The 20610-nt window shown below is 41.6% G+C and overlaps 1 protein-coding gene across 3 annotated transcripts in view; it reads right to left on the bottom strand.

Moving 5' to 3' along the window:
- znf644b (zinc finger protein 644b) overlaps positions 1–20610 on the bottom strand; it is a 203931-nt gene that overhangs the window by 83609 nt on the left and 99712 nt on the right. For all 3 annotated transcript variants that reach the window (XM_072510473.1, XM_072510472.1, XM_072510471.1), the window contains one exon: positions 15781–15879. In XM_072510473.1, coding sequence (XP_072366574.1) covers positions 15781–15879 — 99 coding nt within the window. The remainder of the gene's footprint in view (positions 1–15780; positions 15880–20610) is intronic.

Raw genomic sequence — 20610 nt, forward strand, 5'->3', positions numbered from 1 at the left:
AAAGCTGCAACATGTGGAACATGACCCCCCCCCATTCACAAAACCATGTTGCCTCTTGCTAATATGGCCACTTATTTTCAAGTGGAAGTAAATCCCGTCTCGAAGAATCCTCTCCAATAATTTCACTACCTCTGACGCAAGGCTCACCGGCCTGTAATTGCCTGGATTATCCTCGCTACCCTTCTTAAACAAAGGAACAGCATTGGCTATTCTCCAATCTTCTGGGACCTCCCCTGTAGCCAGTGAGGATACAAAGATTTCTCTCAAGGCCCCAGCAATTTCCTCCCTTGCCCCTCTCAGTATTCTGGGGTATATCCCATCAGGTCCTGGAAACTTGTCTACCTTCATGTTTTTCAAAACTCCCAATACCTCCTTTTTGATCTCAACATGACCCAAAAAATCTACACTCCCTTCCCCAGACTCGTCATCCACCAATACTTCTCTTTGGTGAATACTGATGTAAAGTACTCATTTACCACCTCATCCATTTCCTCTGGCTCCACGCATAGATTCTCTCCCCTGTCCTCGAGTGGACCAACCCTCTCCCTGGCTACCCTCTCGCTCTTTATATATGGATAAAAAGCCTTGGGATTCTCCTTAATCCTGCTGGCCAATGGCATTTTGTGACCCCTTTTAGCCCTCCTGACTCCTGGCTTAAGTTTCTTTCTTCTTTCTTTGTATTCCACACTTGCTTTGTGTGTTCCCAGCCTCCTAACCTTGACAAATGCTTCCTTTTTCTTTTTGACTAGGCTCACAATGTATCTCGTCATCCAAGGTTCCAAAACTTGCCATACTTATCCTTCCAGGAACATGCCAGTCCTGAATTCCTCTCAACTTACACTTGAAAGCCTCCCAAATGCCAGATGTTGATTTGCCCTCAAAAATCTGCCTCCATTACATTCTTCAGTTGCTACCGCATTTGAACATCTGGACCACCCACCCAGCTAAATCGTTTGAGGATGGTTAGTATTGGGCCATGCAGATTTGTTTCACCCCATTGGTACGCATGAATACCTGGAACTCCTCTCCGGTAAACGGGGCCCCATTGTTCACGATGAGGGCCTCTGGTATTCTGTGCGTATTGAACAATGGGCATTGTTTTTCCACAGTGGTTCTTGAGGTAAGGAAGGTTACCCGGTGCACATCCAACCATTTCAGGAGTATCAACCCCATGAATGGTCCAGCAAAATCAGCATACACTTGTACCCAGGCCATTCCCAGGAAATCAGCATACACCTGTACCCAGGCCATTCCCAGGAAATCAGCATACACCTGTCACCTGTACCCAGGCAATTCCCAGGGGTGGAGCAAGGCCAAAAGTGGGAGCTGTGGTTCCCCTGGCAAGCTAAGCATTGTTGGACGCCAGGATGTCTGTTATGTAGTTCTTGCAGTATCGTGTGTTGACTTGATCTTGTGAAGACCATGCGTTTTCTCAATAGAATTATACCATCTTCTGCCCTGAGCTCCATCCTGAGCAAGGAAGGGCTGTAAATCTTCCATGGGGGCTCCAAGTAACCCACCATACATGACGATGTGGTGTAACTTCACCAGTGCAGGGTCTTTTTGAGTCCACGGGCAGATCTGCTTGCCTGTCACGGGGTAAGGTATTCTTAAAGTTTAAGGTCCCCACAACTTCATCCATCACTGGATGGGGGAGTGCTAGTGGGCAACGGTAGCCGACTTAGGGCATCTGCATTCGCTATCTGTGCTCCTGGTCAATGCTCGAATATATACTGGTCAGCTGCTAATACAGTTGAGCATCCCTTATCCGAAATTCTGAAAACTGAAAAATCCCAAAACCGCACTTTTTTTGAGCTCACCGCACATGCGCAGTTCCCAATGTTCTGCACATGTGGGTTCCCAACACATGCCACACCTGAGCATTATATACTGAAATCCGAAAAGTTCCGAAATCCGATACACACTCGGCCCCAAGCATTTTGGATAAGGGATTTTAACCTGTACTAGTGTTGGATTTGGGCCAAAGCTATTGGGGGAACTGCCTGGTCCTCCTTGAAGAGGCACAATAGGGGTTAATGGTACGTGATAATGGTGAAATGGGAGCAGCACGGTGGTTAGCACTGCTGCCTCACGGCGCTGAGGACCCGGGTTCAATCCCAGCTTCGGGTCACTGTCCATGTGGAGTTTGCACATTCTCCCAGTGTTTGGGTGTGGGGGTGAGTCCCACGCAAAGATGTGCAGGGTAGGTGGATTGGCCACACTAAATTGCCCCTTAATTCAACATTTTAAAAACGATAATGGTGAAATGGCATCCACAGACTTAATAATGGAATTTATTCACTGCATATACCATAGCCAATCCCTCTTCTCGATCTGCGTGTATCGTCTCTTCCCCTTCAGCCAGAGTCCTGGATGCATACGCTATCGGTCGTTCAGTGCTATCGTCCACTGGTGGGATAATACTGCTCCAATTCCATGAGGTAGGGGTGTCACAGGTGAGGGTTCATAGTGTGCCAATATTTCAGATGACAGCAACTGCCTTTTACCCTGGCGAACGCTTCCTCCTTTGGGGTTTGCCAAGACCACTTTTGGGGTGCTAGTAGGGTGGCTCAATTTGCTATTAATTTCCCATCGTAATTTACGATTTCAAGGAATTACTTGATTTCTGTTGCGTTCTCCAGCGTCAGGGCTCCTTTTATGACCTGTAGTTTTTCTCCCAGCTGATGCAGGTCATTTTTATCAACGCAGTATCTGAGGTACGTGACTTCCTTTGTTTTCTGAAACATGCACTTGCCTCTCTTTCGGCAGACGCCTGTGTGGAGAATCGGTGGATGACTTCTTCCAGGTTGTCTAGGTGCTCCTTCTTGGTGGTTCTGGGGATCAGTACACTGTTACTCTGGACAGTCCTTGGAGAATACTCTCTGGAAGATGGCACATGTGGATGAGACCTCGAAGGGGAGCAAAGTGTATTCATATAAACCCTTGTGGGTATTAATAGTAACATATTTCCACGGTGCTACATCCATCTCCTGCTGGAGGTATGCATGGCTCAGAGGTTTGAGAATGTGTGGCCTCCGGACAGTTTTGCCCGAGTCCCACCATCCCCAGCTCCCGTGATACTGGGAGGCCACTGCATTTGACTTTAATCTTGTTAGTGACATTAAAATGAATGCAAATTAGCTGTGATCAATTTAGATCCTGATAACACCTGCTGGAGCGGGCTGGGAGAATTGGAAACTTTGCGCCGGTGCAAATCCCGTTTTGCCCCCCCCCCCCGCAAACGTGCAGGTTAAGGCCGCTATCGCGGCATACAACGAAAAATAGGGTCCCAGTTGGGGAGTAACAAGAGTGCTGGTCCCAGTTTGGGCCAGTATTTAAAGGGCTAAGTAATGAGCCCCAGTTGGGTGGACCTCTGCCCACTCGCAGGGAAGCTCGTAGGACAGAGAAAGCATAGGATAAGGTAATGACTGTTTTTTGCATTAAATGTGTACAGTTTATATTTTGGGCCATTTACATAAATTATTTGGATGTAAGAGTAATGTTACCAATATTGTTTGATACTAAATTACGGATATGACAAACGCTGAGGAAGAATACTAGAGATTATCAGGTGACAAATAGATGGATGTAATTCAATGCAGAGAAATGTGAAGTACGACAGTATAGCAAAAATGTGAACGTAATCATACTTTAAATTAAATCTTAGAAGTGGAGGAAGAGGAAAATCATGGGGTTTGAATAGAAATTGTTAACATCAGAAATGGTCATTATAAAAGCAAATGATATTCTTACATATAGATTCACTGAATGCAAAAAGCAAGGAAATGTAGATTGAATTTGTGCCAACTATTGGTCATCTCCGATTGGAAAATTGAGAATTTCTGGACATAAGAACGATATTAGACCCATCACCAGAACAATACCATGAATGTGAAGTTAATCCAAAAATTGGGGATATTTTCAGTGGAACTGAAAAAGTCAAACTGAATCTCACCAGTTTCTAACAGTACAATTTTGAGAGTTATTTATGAAAGATTTTCCCACCAGTTCGCAAAACTGTAGCACTGTGAAATAAATTCAGGGTCATCACTAAAGAATGAGAGTAATTAAACTCTACCTCCCCACACGAAGGGTTATTAGAACATGAAATGCTTTATCACGATAGTAACCTGCATTTATGTAGCATATTTAACAGCAAAACCCTCCAAAGCACTTCAGAGGTACAATAAAAAATGGATACTGAGGCAAAGGGGGAGATATTAGGACGGATGACAAAAGGTTTAGTCAGAGGTGAATCTGAAGGAGGAGATGGAGAGGTGGACGGTTTTAGAAAGGGAACTTAAGGGCGTGGGGCCTAGGCCGCTGAGGGCACAGTGTGATAAACGGGCAGGAGGCACCTAAGAGTTAGAGAATTGATAATCTGGCTAGAGTTGTAGAGCTCTTGCTGATTACAGCACCAGAGAGCAGTGAGGCCACAAGGGGATTTGAAGTGGAGGATGGGGCTTTTATGAGGCATAGTACTGGAAGTAAAGGTCGGTCATCAAGATGATGATGACGACGTGTGAAACAGGATACAGGTTGAAGAGATTTGGATAAGTTGAGGTTTACAGATGCTACAGGATGGGAGGCTAGCTAAGAGAGCACTAGAATAGTCAAGTGGACATTAAGCCAGAGACTATAACATCATTTGAAAGAAAATCTGAGAATTGTCTTAAAAGGAATTATAAAAAGGGCATTGGTAAGGGCAAAGAATTGGCATTTGAGTCGACATCTCCAGTTGAAGAACTAGCACAGGTACAATGCACTTTCTGCAATTTCTATGATTAAAGAAGTGATCGAAATTGAGAAGTCACATAGGAGTTTAACCACCAGATCAAATGAAGAACTATGATCGATACATTTCAAGTGTCTTAGACAAAAGTATCAAAATATCTTCTGAACAAAACATTTCCGAGCGGAGTGTGTGCGTGTGTGGTGGTGGTGTGAGGGGAGAAATGTTACCATAACTGAATTTCTCCACAACTTTCTCGTTTATTGGGTATAAATCTAACAACATGGAAAAAGTAAACTTTGGGAAATCTATTATCCTTGGGTGATGCTCCATTGAATTACTCCAACAACTTTAAGACAAATATTCTGACCTAGAGTCCAGAATTTCCTGCTGTATGACAAATAATTTAAGATTTTAATTAGATGGCATAATCAGATAACCTTTTGCAGCTAAGTTAAATATCTTTTATGTCTCTATATTGTCAATTAAAGATAATGTTTCATTACTACAAAACAAAGATACTTCAAACCTGACAGATTTCATCTTGTGTTACAGTTCTCACTTCATTTTAAATGATCCAAACCTGGTCAACAGCAGCACTGGTACTTCATTTTACCTCCATCAACATACACATGCTAATCTGGGGTATAATTTCCAACGTTCTCCAGGTGTATAGTCAAAATTCTTAAGAGTCAATTATTGCTGTTGTTCATCTATAAAACATTCCCTTCTCCCTGCAATTTGTTTGAGGACTGTACAGACTGTATTTGTTTCATTTAGGTCATTTGTCACTGGCTGAGCTCATAATAGGCTGGTCCAAAAATGATCATGTATTCGTGGAAAACATTATGATTGTCAGTTTAGTTTTCTTTTAGTGTCTAGATGCTCTTATAAGCCTTCATAAGGTTCACAAATAAAGTGTAGCTCTGGAAATTCTAAATATTTTGTTGAAGGCTTCAGTGCAAAAATAACAGCCATTAGTACTGGAGATATGTCACCGTGAAGGATTCTCAGTGCTTTCTTGCCAAATAATCGCGATTCTAGGCAAAAGTGTGGTTTTGGAGCACTGCCATTCAATTGAAAAATAGATAGACTGCAATATGCGAAATGCACAACTAAATTCTGTAAATCCTGTGAAAAGTAACAATTTATACAGAATTGCTATATTGGCACTTCACATCATACAATTATATACCATTTATTTATTTTTTAAACTAAATATTGTAATTCAGCTTTAAATTGCTAGATCAAACAATGTTCTAACTGTACACAAGGTAATTAAAATTAATCTTTTTCTAGACTAAGTAGTGAAAGATTTTATACAAACTTCAAAAAAGGGACACTCCAAGTGATTATTTCAATCAATGCACATTAGGGTAACAGAAATTACATCTCTTAACTAAAGTGTTTCACTTCCTAGAAGATCAAGTGCATTAATTTAAAATTCAAATTTCATGCGAGTTCAAACTACCTAGCCTTTTGAGAGGCTTTCGGATTACAATTATAACAGGTTCCTTTTACTGGCACAGCAGACTTGTTTTACTGCACTAATCACATATTCTGGCGACAGGACAAACGCAAGTCTGTCCTGTAAATCTTGCCTTCAAGAAAAACAATGAACCAATATGAAGGGAATCAGCAAGAATTAAATTGCTTTTATAAGGTGTTTATTTATCATTTGATTTTAAACCATTGTAATATTTCATTATCAAATAAATAAATTATAGCTGCGTCAGTACCAGTCTCGGGAATAAATATTAAAGAATAACACAATTCTGCAACTCGTTTTTTATTGATGGTTAAGTAGAAGCAAAACCAGCAAAACTAAAAGCAAACCTGGCAAAATCTCTTCAAAGATCTTAAAGATAGTGGCTCTCTATTACTATTGGAACAAGACATGTGAGGCAGGCAATATAGAAAGAACCGCAGATTTGTTGTACTTTTTAAAAACGTAAAAGTAATATATCAAGATAATGGAGAATAAGTCAAGGTTTATAAAATAAAAACATGTAACTCAAAAATTCTTCAGCGAGTGGTTAATCTCTTTATCGCCGGCATACTTCATGCCTATAGTGACAAAATATTCACTTCTTGCCTGGATAAGTACAGCCAGAGCTACACTTATCAAAATCTCAAGATCGTACAGGACACATCAGTTTGCTTGATTGTCAAACTTTGCACTCAATTCACTCCTTCCATCATCAGCGTACTGTATCTGCACTAATAACCACCAAATGCACTGCAACAAATCACTGGTTACTTTGACAGTATCTCCATCCCCATTGCCCTGCTACCAAGGAGGAAGATAGTTGTATAGTTCTGTGAATATGATCACTTGGAGGTTTCCTCCAAGTCACACATGGCTTGGACATATATTTGTCACTGGGTGAATTATCCTAGAATCCCCTGCCTAATTCCACCACAAGAAAAGCTTCATTTTAAAGAAAAGACCCACTATGGATTGTCAATTTATGTAGTTTTGCCAGTGTCCCCCATATCTTCAGAAAAAACACAAAATGGAGGTGACAGGAAAATTTGATAAAGCCAATGAAAAAGCATCTTTGGTTTTATAAAGCAAGGCACAGGGTACAAAAGGAAGGAAATAATGCTAAACCTTAATCAAATACTGGTTAGGCCTCGGCTGGGGTGTTGTGGCCAATTCAGAACACAGCGGATTAGGAAGGATGTCAAGGCCATAGAGAGGGCGCAGAGGGGATTTTCTCGGTTGCAGGTCAAGAAAAGCTCAGGATTGTTCTTTTTATCGCATAAAAGGTTTAAGTGTTCACATTGAGAATTGGTCAGTGAGTCTGCAGATAACACGAAAATTAGTGGTGTGGTAAATAGCGAGGAGGAAAGCCTTAGATTACAGGATGATGTAGACAGGCTGGTCAGATGAGCAGAACAGTAGCAAATGAAATGTAATCCTGGAAAATACGAGGTGATGTATTTTGGGAGGACTAACAAGGCAAGGGAATAGATATGAACAGCAGGATGCTATGAATTATAGACGGCCAGAGGGATCTTGAAGTGCATGTCCAAAGGTCCCTAAAGGCAGCAGGACAGGTAGATATGGTGGTTAAAGCATATGGGATACTTGCCTTTATTACCCGAGACACAGAATGTAAGAGAAGGGGGTTATGATGGAACAAAAACAAAAAATGCTGGGTAAACGCAGGAGGTCTGGCAGCATCTGTGGAGAGAAACAGAGCTAACGTTTTGAATCTAAATGATCAGTCTACCATTTCTGTTTTTATTTCAGAATCCCAGCATTCACAGTATTTTGCTTTCTTTTGAGTTCTGTAGAAGGGTCATTTAGATCTAAAATGTTAACTCTGTTTCTTTCCAGATGTGCTGAGTTTATCCGGCATTTTCTGTTTTTACTTCCGATTTCCAGCATTAGCAGTATTTTGAGTTTATTTGAGGTTATGATGGAGCAGTATAAAATGCTCGTTACGCCCTAGAGTACTGTGTGCAGTTCTGGTCACCACACTATAGAAAAGATGCGACTGCACTAGAGAGGGTGCAGAGGAGATTCACCAGGATGTTGCCTGGGCCAGAGCATATCAGCTTTGAAGAGAGGCTGGTTAGGCTGGTATTGTTTTCAGTAAAGCAGAGAAGGCTGGGGGAGAGGGGGGGGAGAAAACGTTTTCAACCAGGGAGTGGTGGGAATCTGGAACTCACTGCCTGAAAAGGTGGTAGATGCAGGCACCCTCAACATTTAGGAAGCATTTAGCTGAGTGGTTGAAGTTATTGCATACAAGTCTATGTACCAATAGCCAGAAAATGGGATTAGAATAGCTAAGAGTTTGATGGCCAGCACAGATACGATGGGCCGAAGGTCCTCTTTCTGTGCTGTGAAACTCTAAAGGACAGAACAAATACCCAAAAACTATTTCCACTGATGGGTAAGTCAGTTGCCAGAGGACACAAATTTGCTAAAAGAACGGGAAGACAGATAGGAGAAATCTTTTTAGACAGCAAGTTTATGACGGCCTGGACCTAAAGGGGGGTCATTAGCAGATTCAGTAGAAATTTTAATTAGAAATAAACTTGAAAAGGAAAAAATTGCAGATTTCCGGATAATAAGCAGGCCATTGGGATTGGCTGGACAGTCCTCTCAAAGAGCCAACTTCAGCATTTCCTAAGAGCAATGTCCCAGGAACAAATAATCATCAGATAGTGATTCAGCTTGGTTCAGACGGTGGAATTCTCTCTTCCAAGTTAGGTGTTTTTTTAAACGAGCTATTAAGCGAAGGCCTGTCCCAGTAAATGTCAAAGGTCCCATTGCACTAGTTGTGAAGAACAGGGAGCTCTAACATTACTCCTTCACTCAGCACCAAAAAAGAAATTTAAGAGATTTCATTTCATTGCTGTGGGCTACTGTGCATATGACTGCAACATTTGACGAGGTAACAATAGTCTTTGCACTTGAAAGTAATTTGTTGTATGCGAGTGAAGTGCTTGGCGACATTTGAGAGAGAAAGAGGGAGACATGCTAAGGCACTAATTAAATGCAACTCTTCCTTTCTGTATATAATCTAATAGATTTTTATTGAATCCCAGGGCTGAAAAGGTGTTTAAAGCACTTAAAAATGCAACACATCTGACAATATAATAAAACAAACACAGTCAAGGGCAATATTCTGTTCAGATTTTGTTCATAGTGTTTTTCAGCCACTATCATATCAACCACAGATGGTGTTAACCTTTGAGCTAGAAATTTCTTTCAACAACCCCATCAATTAGAACCTTGCTGAATCGGTGTCGACGTTGGCCCCTGAGTTGAGAGAGAACACCAAGATCTGGTTGGCATTACTCAGCAGTAGAATGTATTCAGCAGTAGCATGATCTGGGTCTTTGAGGTTAAAATGAGTTTATTAAAGTGAAGAAATCTCCATAAGGTTAAAAAATGAAACCAATGACTGAAGTGGAAGTGCAACATTTGGAAATGTTCTTGCTCACTTGGACAATAGGCTCAATGTTGACTCTTCCTGCTCCAGGAAAATTACGGTAGTCAGCCCATTGTTGAAAACAAGATCAATTTCAAGGTAACATCCAATTTTAGAGATTTCCTGCATAATTTAAGAATGTATCAACCACCATTTACATTGCACAGGGTGAAACAACACTGTTGGCGGTTTAAAGGTATGATAGCATGATTGTGGTAATCCATAGTGATTACTATGAGGACAGAAAATGCTGGTCCAGGCCAAAGAGCATCTCTTTGTTTCCTTCTCCACAAATGCTGCCTCGCCAGACAACTATTTCTGTTTTCTTTATAAATTTAGAGTATCCAATTATTTTTTCCAATTAAGGGGCAATTCAGTGTGGCCATTACACCTAACCTACACATCTTTGGGTTGTGGGGCTGAAACCCACGCAGACACGGGGAGAATGTGCAAACTCCACATGGACAGTGAACCGGGGCCAGGATTGAACCAGGGTCCTCCGTGCGTAGGCAGCAGTGCTAACCACTGTGCCACCTGCCTGGCAAGTATTTCCAGTGAGATGTTTAGTTGCGTTGAGATCATCAGCAAATCTTCCCAAAATAATAAACAATTTACACAGCACCCCAAAGGACTTGTGAATACATTGGTAAGATGAATCACTGCGTGTTGTCTATTCTATATTAATGTACAGATTGGTTCAGATCAGAGTCTGAAGCTCAAATCTGTTGATGCTACATCTGCATGGTCACCATAAAAGATGATTTCAAACAGATTTGGACTGTGGTCCCACCCATGTTTATGAGCTAGAAACAAAAAGGATAACGATTGACAAGATGGAGCCCCCGTAACAATAGGATCAGGGAAAAATACTTAAACTGGAACAAACATGCACTTATCATTGAGGAACATCATTCAATTGTCACCTCAAAGATGGAGGAGTCCTCTGAAGAAATTTAAAACATTTTGATCATCAAAAAAGGCAAAGTTGCCAGGCCATCATCATGGAGAGGCAATCCCTCCACTGGTCTGCCCAATGGCTGCAGATTTGCCAAGATGAAAGGTGTGCTGTCCTCCCAGCTTGCCACTGTGCAGCCACCTCCTTACCTTGGCCATGTTTCAGCTCAATGAGCAGTTCATCTACAGTTGGCTTCTGCTATGTGGCCATAGCAGGCCCTTCAGGGGGCCTAGCTGTTTACTTATCCTGTCATCACCACCCACACATACACCTATCAGAACCCTTCTAGAATAAAAATGGCCTGGCGATGGGACCATAGCATGCCAGTATGTGGCAGGAAAGTTTAGGCCCATTCACTTTCTGCTTCCACAGCTGTTTGAAAATTCAACGCATGATCCCGGCAAAGTTAGTGCAAAAAATGCAAGTTCAAATTTATCTTATCCTAAAGCAGGTGCAGGAAGCTGCAATGAGTAACTCTATTTTCCAGTTAAACATGTTTCTATTGAAAAATGTGGACAATCACTGAAAAAGCCAAAATAAAAATATTTTCACCTAATTATATCAAATTATTACTGCGAAAGTCTTCAAATTCATTACCGTTATTGTCGTAAAAATGGTTAATGCCATGAATGTTTTAAGAATAAGTTTGGGATTGAAGTTTTAAAATATACAACAATGGAAGCCCTTCGCTTGGGAGGCTGGTAAACCAATCTATTGAGCTGGCAGCACGAAAGCACAGTTGCTTCACAGCTCCAGGGTCCCAGGTTCGATTCCCGGCTTGGGTCACTGTCTGTGTGGAGTCTGCACGTTCGCCTCGTGTCTGCGTGGGTTTCTTCCGTGTGCTCCGGTTTCCTCCCACAGTTCAAAGATATGCAGGTTAGGTGGATTGGCTATTCTAAATTGCCCTTGGTGTCCAAAAAGGTTAGGTGGAATTACTGGGTTAAAGGGGGATAGAATGGAGGTGTGGGGCTTAGGTAGGGTGCTCTTTCCAAGGGCTGGTGCAGACTCGATAGGCTGAATGGCCTCCTTCTGCACTGTAAATTCCATGATTCTATGAATTCAAAGGGTGGCCTGTGTTTACTAATAAGGTCACAGTTGGAATTGGGGAAACATCAAAATCTGGGTGGCCCCTTTGAGTTTCTTTGTGAGATGAGGTGTCTGCCGTTGTCTTCACAAGCGGTTTAAATTATTCATATGTTTTCCCAGAACAGCGGCAACACGGTGGTGCAGTGGATAGCACTGCTGTCTCACGGCGCCGAGGATCCGGGTTCGATCCCAGCCCAGGGTCACTGTCCGTGTGGAGTTTGCACATTCTCCCCGTATCTGCGTGGGTCTCACTCCCACAACCCAAAGATGTGCGGGGAGGTGGTTTGGCCAAGCTAAATTGACCCTTAATTGGAAAAAAGAAATGAATTGGGTATTTATGGGGGGGAAAAATGGTTTCCGAGAACAACGGGAAGGTTCGGGAATTAGGGTTACTTAGTTTGAATCGCTATTTGGGACATCCTGGTTATGCCGCGTTGCCGTAGGAATAGGTCGCAGGTTGGTCTTTTTTTAAATTGGGTTTTAACCATGAGATTTCTGATGGAAACAGGAGTTGGAGCCCTGGAAGCAGCTTTGAGACAAGCAGAGAGAGAGACATCTGCCAGGGGCAGAGGGTTATTAGAAACCAAGAATATTTTCTGATTTTATAGTCTTTGAGCAAGAAATCAATGAGGCTGATGCTAGAGATGGGAAGTCCACAATAGTTGGGATTTCCACAATAGTCAGGTACTTGAGACTTCCAAATCCTGGTGGAAGGATCCCAAGAAATATCATATCTTGGAGAATAGCAGTAACACAAGAGGTGAATCAAAGTGAACTCCTGAGAGCTGTAGCACACCTTGGTTTAGTCACAGAAATGAAGGAACCGTCAAGATCCTACAAGGTATAGAGGTGGCACAGTGATTAGCACTGCTGCCTCACAGCGCCAGAGAAGCGGGCCTTGGATGACTGTAAGTGTGAAGTTTTCATATTCTCCACGTGTCTGCCTTGATGCACTGCAGTTTCGCCCCACAGGGTCCAAAGATGTGCAGGTTAGGTGGATTGGCCATGCTAAAATTGCCCCTATGTGTCCGAAGATGTGCTAGTTAAGTGGGGTTAAGGGGATAGGGCAGTGTAGTGGGCCTAGGTTGGGTGCTCTTTCAGGGGGTCGGTGCAGACTTGATGGGCCATCTAGCTTCCTTCTGCACTGTAGGGATTCTATGGATCTCCTGGGTGGAAGCAAAAGTCGAACAGGAAGTGCTCTGTGGAGGTTTTCAGCTTTAAAAATGTATTTACGAAGTATACAGTGTCAACTGCTTGCTTTGTTTAAGTCTCGTAGAGTAAAAGCTTTTGTTTAAAACATTAAACTTTGTAGCACAATTCTTAGTTAATAACCGAGTTTGAATTTATTTTTTAAAGTTAATGGCCTCCCTCATGGTCATAACACTGATGTTAAAACTGTTGATTTTCTGACTGACTTATCAGTCCCTCATGGTGCCCCCTCTTTGTTCAACCCAAAACAGAAGTATAATCGTATGAAATTGCAGCATTTTTCAATAGTTTTTAAAACTAATTTTATATTTGTAGCAAATTTTTGAAATTTTGCTTCATACAATTTTGCATATTCCAATATGCTTTGAACAAGGAACACAAAACATTAGCATGTAGGTACAGCAAGCAAACAGGAAAGAAAATCACATGTTGGCTTTTATTGCAAGGTGATTGGAATACAAGCATAAATAACTCTTGCTTGAATTGCACAGGGCTTTGGTGCGACCGCAACCAGAATACTATGTGCAATTTTGGTCTCCATATTTTAAGAGGATATAGTTGCATCGGAGGCAGTAATGCAAAAGTTCACTTGATTGGTCTCTGAGCTGAGAGTGTTATCCTATGATAAGAAGCTGAGTAAACTGGGTGTATGTTTTCTGGAGTTTAGAAGAATGAGAGATGGTCTCATTGAGACATTCAAGATTATGAAGAGGCCCGAGAGGGTAGCTACTGAGATGGTGTTTCCCCTGGCTGGGGAATCCAAAACAAAGGGCGCAGTTTCAGGATAAAGGGTCTAATAACGAGAGATTTATTTTCTCAAAGGGTTGTAAATCTTTGGAATTTGCTACCCAGAGAGTTGTGGATGTGCCATCACGGAATATATTTATGGCCGAGATAGACAGATTTTTGTTTCAATGAATGTGCAGCAGACAGAAATTGGAGTTGAAGCCCAAGATCAGCTCTGATCGTATTGAATGGCAGAGCAGACTCGATGCACCACATGGTCCGAATTCTTATGTTACCTTCTTAATGCAAACATTCCATTCAACCCGAAACTGAGCTTCTGACTTCATATTATTTTCTTCACTGACTGCCTACTTCTACTGTCATTCTGTTAAATACACAAGTCCCCCAACCCTGACCTCAGCCCATCTCCTGATGAAATTCTCATCCATGTCATTGTCATGTCCAGACTTGACTAACCACATGCTATTCTGTCTGATCTCCCATCCTCCACGATCCATAAATTATTGCTCATCCATCAAATGCTGTTGCATGTACCAGATGTGCTCAGGAGTCACCCCAGTTGGGCAGCACGGTAGCACAAGTGGATAGCACTGTGGCTTCACAGCGTCAGGTTCCCAGGTTTGATTCCCCGCTGGGTCACTGTCTGTGCGGAGTCTGCACGTTCTCCCCAAGTCTGCGTGGGTTTGCTCCCAGTCGAAAGTCATGCAGGTTAGGTGGATTGGCCATGATAAATTGCCCTTAGTGACTAAAAAGGTTAGGAGGGGTTATTGGGTTATGGGGATAGGGTGGAAGTGAGGGCTTAAGTGGGTCGGTGCAGACTCGATGGGCCGAATGGTCTCCTTCTGCACTGTATGTTCTATGTTCTCAGTCCTTGCTAATCTACATGGGCTCTTGGTACCTCAATTTCTCAATTTGAAAGCAAAATACTGCAGATGAAATCTGAAAGTAAAACAGAAATCAGACAACATCAGTGGAGAGAAGCCAAGTTAATGCGATGGTCTGAAACCATCATTTCTGACAAACCATCAATGTGAAAAATGAGCTGTTTCTCTCCACCGATGCTGCCTGACCTGCTGAGTACTTCCAGCATTTTCTGTTTTATCTTAATTTGAAATTTGGATTGGCGACACCTGGTTGTAGAAGCATGGTTTTCTGCAAGGCAAGGAAATCAGTTGTTTTTGTCAGCTCATTTCTATATGTGTCCGCTTTATCACTAAAACTCAAAATTGGGATGTCAATTATTGAAACAGCATAGCTCAGAGTCGTTATCAAGACAGTATTCTGGCGGAGAATCTTACACAGTAAGAGTGAATTATACTTTCAACTAGTGCAGTTAACACTGAGTGCCACTTAGCCCAGCACTAATGTTACTTTGTAGGGCATGGATGTCCTGGTAATCGAGTCACACTGAATTACCGCAAAGCATGCTATATGAATGCTGCCTCCAATAACACACTTTAGTATGATGCAGCAGCTTCTAAAAACCATTAGGTACGACCTGTTAAAGGATCACAACCAGCAGCAATGACATTTACAGTAAATGCTTGCCAAGTTCAAATTGGTCTGAATTAAAACATTTTAATCATAGTAAGCACTTGACATGAATTCATTAGACTTCTCTACTTTTCCAATATTTTAAAATATTCTTATATTTTATTTTTGGACGAAACTTCAAATATGGGTCTTGATATTCTTTTCTGAATAACCTACGGCTAACCTTCCCTTAAATGCTTAGCTATTTCCCTGTTTAATTGCAATTCAATAGAAATTCAGTAACTTGAATTTCTGAAATCCTTAAAACACTATTAATAACATTGTAGTGACAGGCAATAGAAAAATCAGAAAAACGTAATCAATTTCCTGTGTTCATAAATGTCATGCTGAAAGCTACAATGGGAATTATAACTATAATGTGATCTCTTCAGTTAGAGATTTTGTTTTTTTAACAATGACAAATGTTTATGGGCAGTTAAGTCATTCAAATGTTTCTAGAAGCATTACGATACAATTATAAAATACTCTATAATTGTAAAATACTCTAAAATCTAGTCTCTAGACATTATCACTTTTAAAAATAATTAACCGAAACAGTAAATACTTACTCCTTACACTCCTCATCCATATCTGCATCATTCAAGGCCATGATAAGTTTCCTTGCAATTGGAGTAAGGGGGTCCAAACACTGACAATGATTGTGTATCCTGTTAAAAAATTACAAAAATGTCTGTCATTTCTAGAATTGCTAATACATAAAATGATGGGAAATCCTTTCAAATGGAAGTTTCTTTTATTGTAGGTTTTCTAAATTCAACCATACCAAAACTATATTGATATGTTTACAGATTTCAGACAATGATCTTTTAAAAATAAATACAGGCAACTAAAAAACTCCAAGAACGCCAACAATGCACACACAATCAAAATTCACACGTGTAGGGAGCTGCATATGCAATTTGTTCAAAAAGGTAGGTGTCAATGATATTCAAACAATATAGTGTTATCGGCAGCAATCAATAAAATGTATGAATTTTCAGAAACCTTATTTCAATGCAACAATCATTTTGTAACTGTCATGGCTGGCTCATGAAATGATATTCAAAACAGCCTTTGTTTGAAACTTGAGCTTTAAAATTTAAACCTAATTATCATCAATAGTTCCTGGCCTCTCAGTGGCAAAGTGTGCTATTGCAAGAGAGAATCTATCCATAACTAGTGGCCACCTCAACTCTCAGAGCACGTCCCCCATTAACTGACATAGAATAGTGCTGATGGTGGCGGCAAATAAGTTAAGGGTACTTCCCTTAATGCCAGTTCCAAATGGCTGGCTGGTAGATTGTGCTCTTGACCTACTAGGAGGTGCCATTGTGGTTGCAATCAGTTCAGACAACTTTTTTTTCCTCGCATACTATCCTGACCAAAAACAGTCATTGCACAAAAGCTACCAAGGGTGGAATTAATGCAGCGGCAAACGTGAGACAAGTATTCTCTTTTGAAGAAATCACTGCTTTTGCATTATTACCTTTTGCTGTGAAAGGGAATCTAAATGTGCAAAATAAGCACGCTTTTCAAAGTAAATAAGCCTTTGTTAATAGAAAAATATAGTCCGAAACACCACCTATATGCCATCATTTAACAGAGCGGATTGCTGATCTGATTTTAGCCATGTGCAAATCCTTCATACAAGCCCTCAAAACAGACAAACACAAATATCACCAAATAAAATGTCAGCATCAATCCTTAAGATTCTAAAGCATTTTCTATAACTCCTGATCATTCCTAGAGTCGATGACAACTTTGAAAGCTCAGACAAGTCTCATTTTATTGTTCTGAAACCTAGCTCCAAAAATGTCATACATTAAAACAGTTATAGTTCTGATTTCTCAGTTAGCGTAGAATCAGAGAAAATCATAGAATTCCTAAAGTACAGGAGGCCATAAGACATCGGAGCAGAATTAGGCCACTCGGCCCATCGAGTCTGCTCCGCCATGCAATCATGGCTGATATTTTCCTAATCCCCATTCTCCTGTCTTTTCCCCATAACCCCTGATCACACTAACTAGGCCCACAGAATTCATACAGGACAGGAGGCCATTCAGCACATCGAGTCTGCGACAACCCTCTGAAAGAGCATGCCAACTGGGCCCATGCCCCCCCCTCCCCCCCCCAATCCCCACCTAACCTTTTTGAGGGGGTGGGGGGGGGGGGAAATGCCTTCCGATGGTCTGTGTGTGTGTGTGTGGGGGGGGGGGGGAGAACCTCAATTATGCACAGACTTCTTGACCCCACCTTGGAGTCCACCCTGCCAGGGCCATGCTTGAGCAAATTTACACCAAATCCCGCCCAGTGGATTTCCTGCTGTAGAGGCTGGTGCAGGGGGGGTTGATTGTTCAAGAGAACAATCTGCCAGCTTGCCACTTGGGTGTGGCATCGTGCAAGATGAAACAGAACAAGTGTAAGGGGAAAAAGTGAAGTGACCTTCTACTGAAAATATAGTCTACACAATAAGAATGAGATGTACATTCATCAAATGGCCTGTAGGATAACAGTATAACAACTGCAATACACAAGAACATAAAACATAGAAGCAGGAATAGGCCATGCATCCCATAAGCCTGGTCCACCATTCAGTAAGAATCATGGTTGAATTGATCTTGGCTTCAACTCCATCTTTTTGCCAGGCCCCAATAACCCCCTTTGTGCCAATGCCTCAAAGATCGGTCTATTGTAGCCTTCATGTCTCAAACCCCACAGCTCTCTGGAATAAAAAATTCCAAAGACACATGACTCTCAGAAAAGAAATTCCCCCTCATCTTCAACTTAAATGGGATACTCTTCTTCTAAAACGATGTTACCGAGTTATGAATTTCCCCACGAGGGGAAACATGCTCAGTGCCTATCCCATCAAGCCCCCTCAGGAGTATTACATGTTTCAATATCATCTCTCATTCTTCTGAACTCCAATGAGTATAGGCCCAAAATGCACACTTCCTCATAAAATCACCACTTCAGCTCAGGAATCAGCTGAGTGAAGCTTCTCCAAACTACTTCCAATGCAACTATATCCCTCCTAAGTAAGGGAACCAAATCGGTACGCAGTCGTCTAGGTCTGGTTGCACTAATGCCTTAATATTCCATCCACCTTGTAAAAAAGGTCAACATTCTATTTGCCTTCACAATTAGTTACTGCTAATGCATGCTGACGTTTTGTGATTCATGTACAAGGACATCCAAATCCCTCCCTTCCGCTGCATTCCTTAGTCTCTGCTTAAATAATATTCTGTTTTTTTTATTTCTCCTACCAAAGTGGATAGCATTACATGTTCCCACATTATACTCCTTCTGCCAAGTTATTTTCTTAGCTGAATAATCTATATCCCTTTACAGACCAATGGCCTCTTCACAACTTACTTTCACACTTATCTTTAGGAGTTTTTATTCTGTGCAGTAACCTTTTACGAAGCACCTTACCAATGCCTTTTAGAAATCCAACGACACTACATCCACTGGTTCCATTTTTGCCACACTGCTCGATGCATCCTCAAAAAACTCTAATAAATTTGTCAAATTTGATCTCTCTCACAAAATCATATTTACTCTGCTTGATTGTCTCATGAATTTCTAAATATCTTTCTAAATATTAAAATTATTAAAATTTCTAAATATTACCTCAGTGTTGGGCAACCTAGGTTAATGAGTGGGCCGCCCTCCATCTCAGTGGGCCGCAAGATTGAAATCAGGCTCACTAATCCGGACCCAAATAAGATTAAATACATTTAATACATGCCGAATATTTCATAATGAGTTTAGAAAATGTGTAATCATTTATATAATTAATAGAACTATCAACAACCTCAAATGGTGAAACACAAAAGAAGTATTTATGTTTTGGACGCAGAGGAAGCGCACGGCTCTCAAGGTCAATGTTGTGTGCAATCAGCACGCACCTCATTTGTCCTTGCTTTGTGTCTGTATCACGTCAGTCATACCAGACGGGGAAAAACTACACAAGACGGAAATCAGCAGAATGTTGAAACCCTGCACGTGGCAATAGTGAAAAAAATGTCTTGTCGGCTGAACTCAGAAACCAGATGGGACACACGTGGCTCACAGGCTGCAGATTGCTCACCACAGTACTATCTCCTTAAAAATGTATTCCAGCATTTTCCCAATGAACATTAGTTTCCTGATTTGTCTCCCTCCTTTCTAGAAAAGGGTCGTTACATTTGCAGTTTTCCAATCACTGGGATCTTTCCAGAACCTAGGGAAGTTTGGAGAATCACATCCGTGAATCCACTATCTCAGCGGCCAAAGACCCAAGAATGCGAGCCATCAGGTCCAGAGACATGTCAGTCTTTAGTCCCATTAGCTAGCCGAATAGTTTGTATCTAGTCATAAGGATAGCACCTCTCTCAATTTTGCATCCTGATTTTCTAGTATTATTGGGACGCCTTAGTTCTTTTATTGTGAAGACAAATAAAAAATAATCAAAGTCTCTGCCTTGGACGGCATGGTAGAACAGTGGTTCGCACTGTTGCTTCACAGCGCCAGGGACCCGGGTTCGATTCCCGGCTTAGGTCACTGTCTATGTGGAGTCTGCACGTTCTTCCCGTGTCTTCGTGGGCTTCCTCCGGGTGCTCTGGTTTCCTCCCACAAGTCCTGAAAGACGTGCTTGCTAGGTAAATTGGAGCTTCTGAATTCTCCCTCTGTGTACCCGAACAGGCACCGGAATGTGGCGACTAGGAGCTTTTTACAGTAACTTCATTGTAGTGTTACTGTAAGCCTACTTGTCACACTAATTTTTATTTTTAAAATAAATTTAGAGTACCCAATTATTTTTTTTTTCCCACTTAAGAGGCAATTTAGTGCGACCAATCCACCTAACGTGCACATTTTTGCGTTGTGGGGGTGAAACCGACGCAGGCATGGAGAGAATGTGTAAACTCCACACGGACAGTGACCTAGGGCCGGGATCCAAACCCAGGTCCTAAGCGCCGCAGTCCCAGTGCTAACCACTGAGCCACATGCCGCCCTTACTTGTGACACTAATCAAGAGTTGGAATACTGCTACAGCAGCCACCTTACAACCACATCTCTGTAATAGCTACCAGATCATACCCATTTAGTTCTATTTATGCTATCATACGATCTATTCTGTTATGAATGCAATGTATATTCAGATCTAGAGTCATTAATTTTGACTTTCTTAAAACTAGTTGTCTTTATTGCTATTGGTTGGTGTATGTGTTTTTATACTCCATCCTTTCCTGCTTAATTCTGGTTATCATTCCCTTTATCACTGCACTGCATTATTGCCTTGCCCTTTCTCATTAGCTTTCAACATTTCACTTTACTTGAACCCTAGTTATTCAATTTGCATGACAGTGGTCCCAGCATAGATCAAGTCAAACCTGTGCCAACCAAACAGCTCCCCC

This window comes from Scyliorhinus torazame, chromosome 7 (assembly GCF_047496885.1).
Source record: "Scyliorhinus torazame isolate Kashiwa2021f chromosome 7, sScyTor2.1, whole genome shotgun sequence".
In the NCBI taxonomy this organism is placed as follows: Eukaryota; Metazoa; Chordata; class Chondrichthyes; order Carcharhiniformes; family Scyliorhinidae; genus Scyliorhinus; species Scyliorhinus torazame.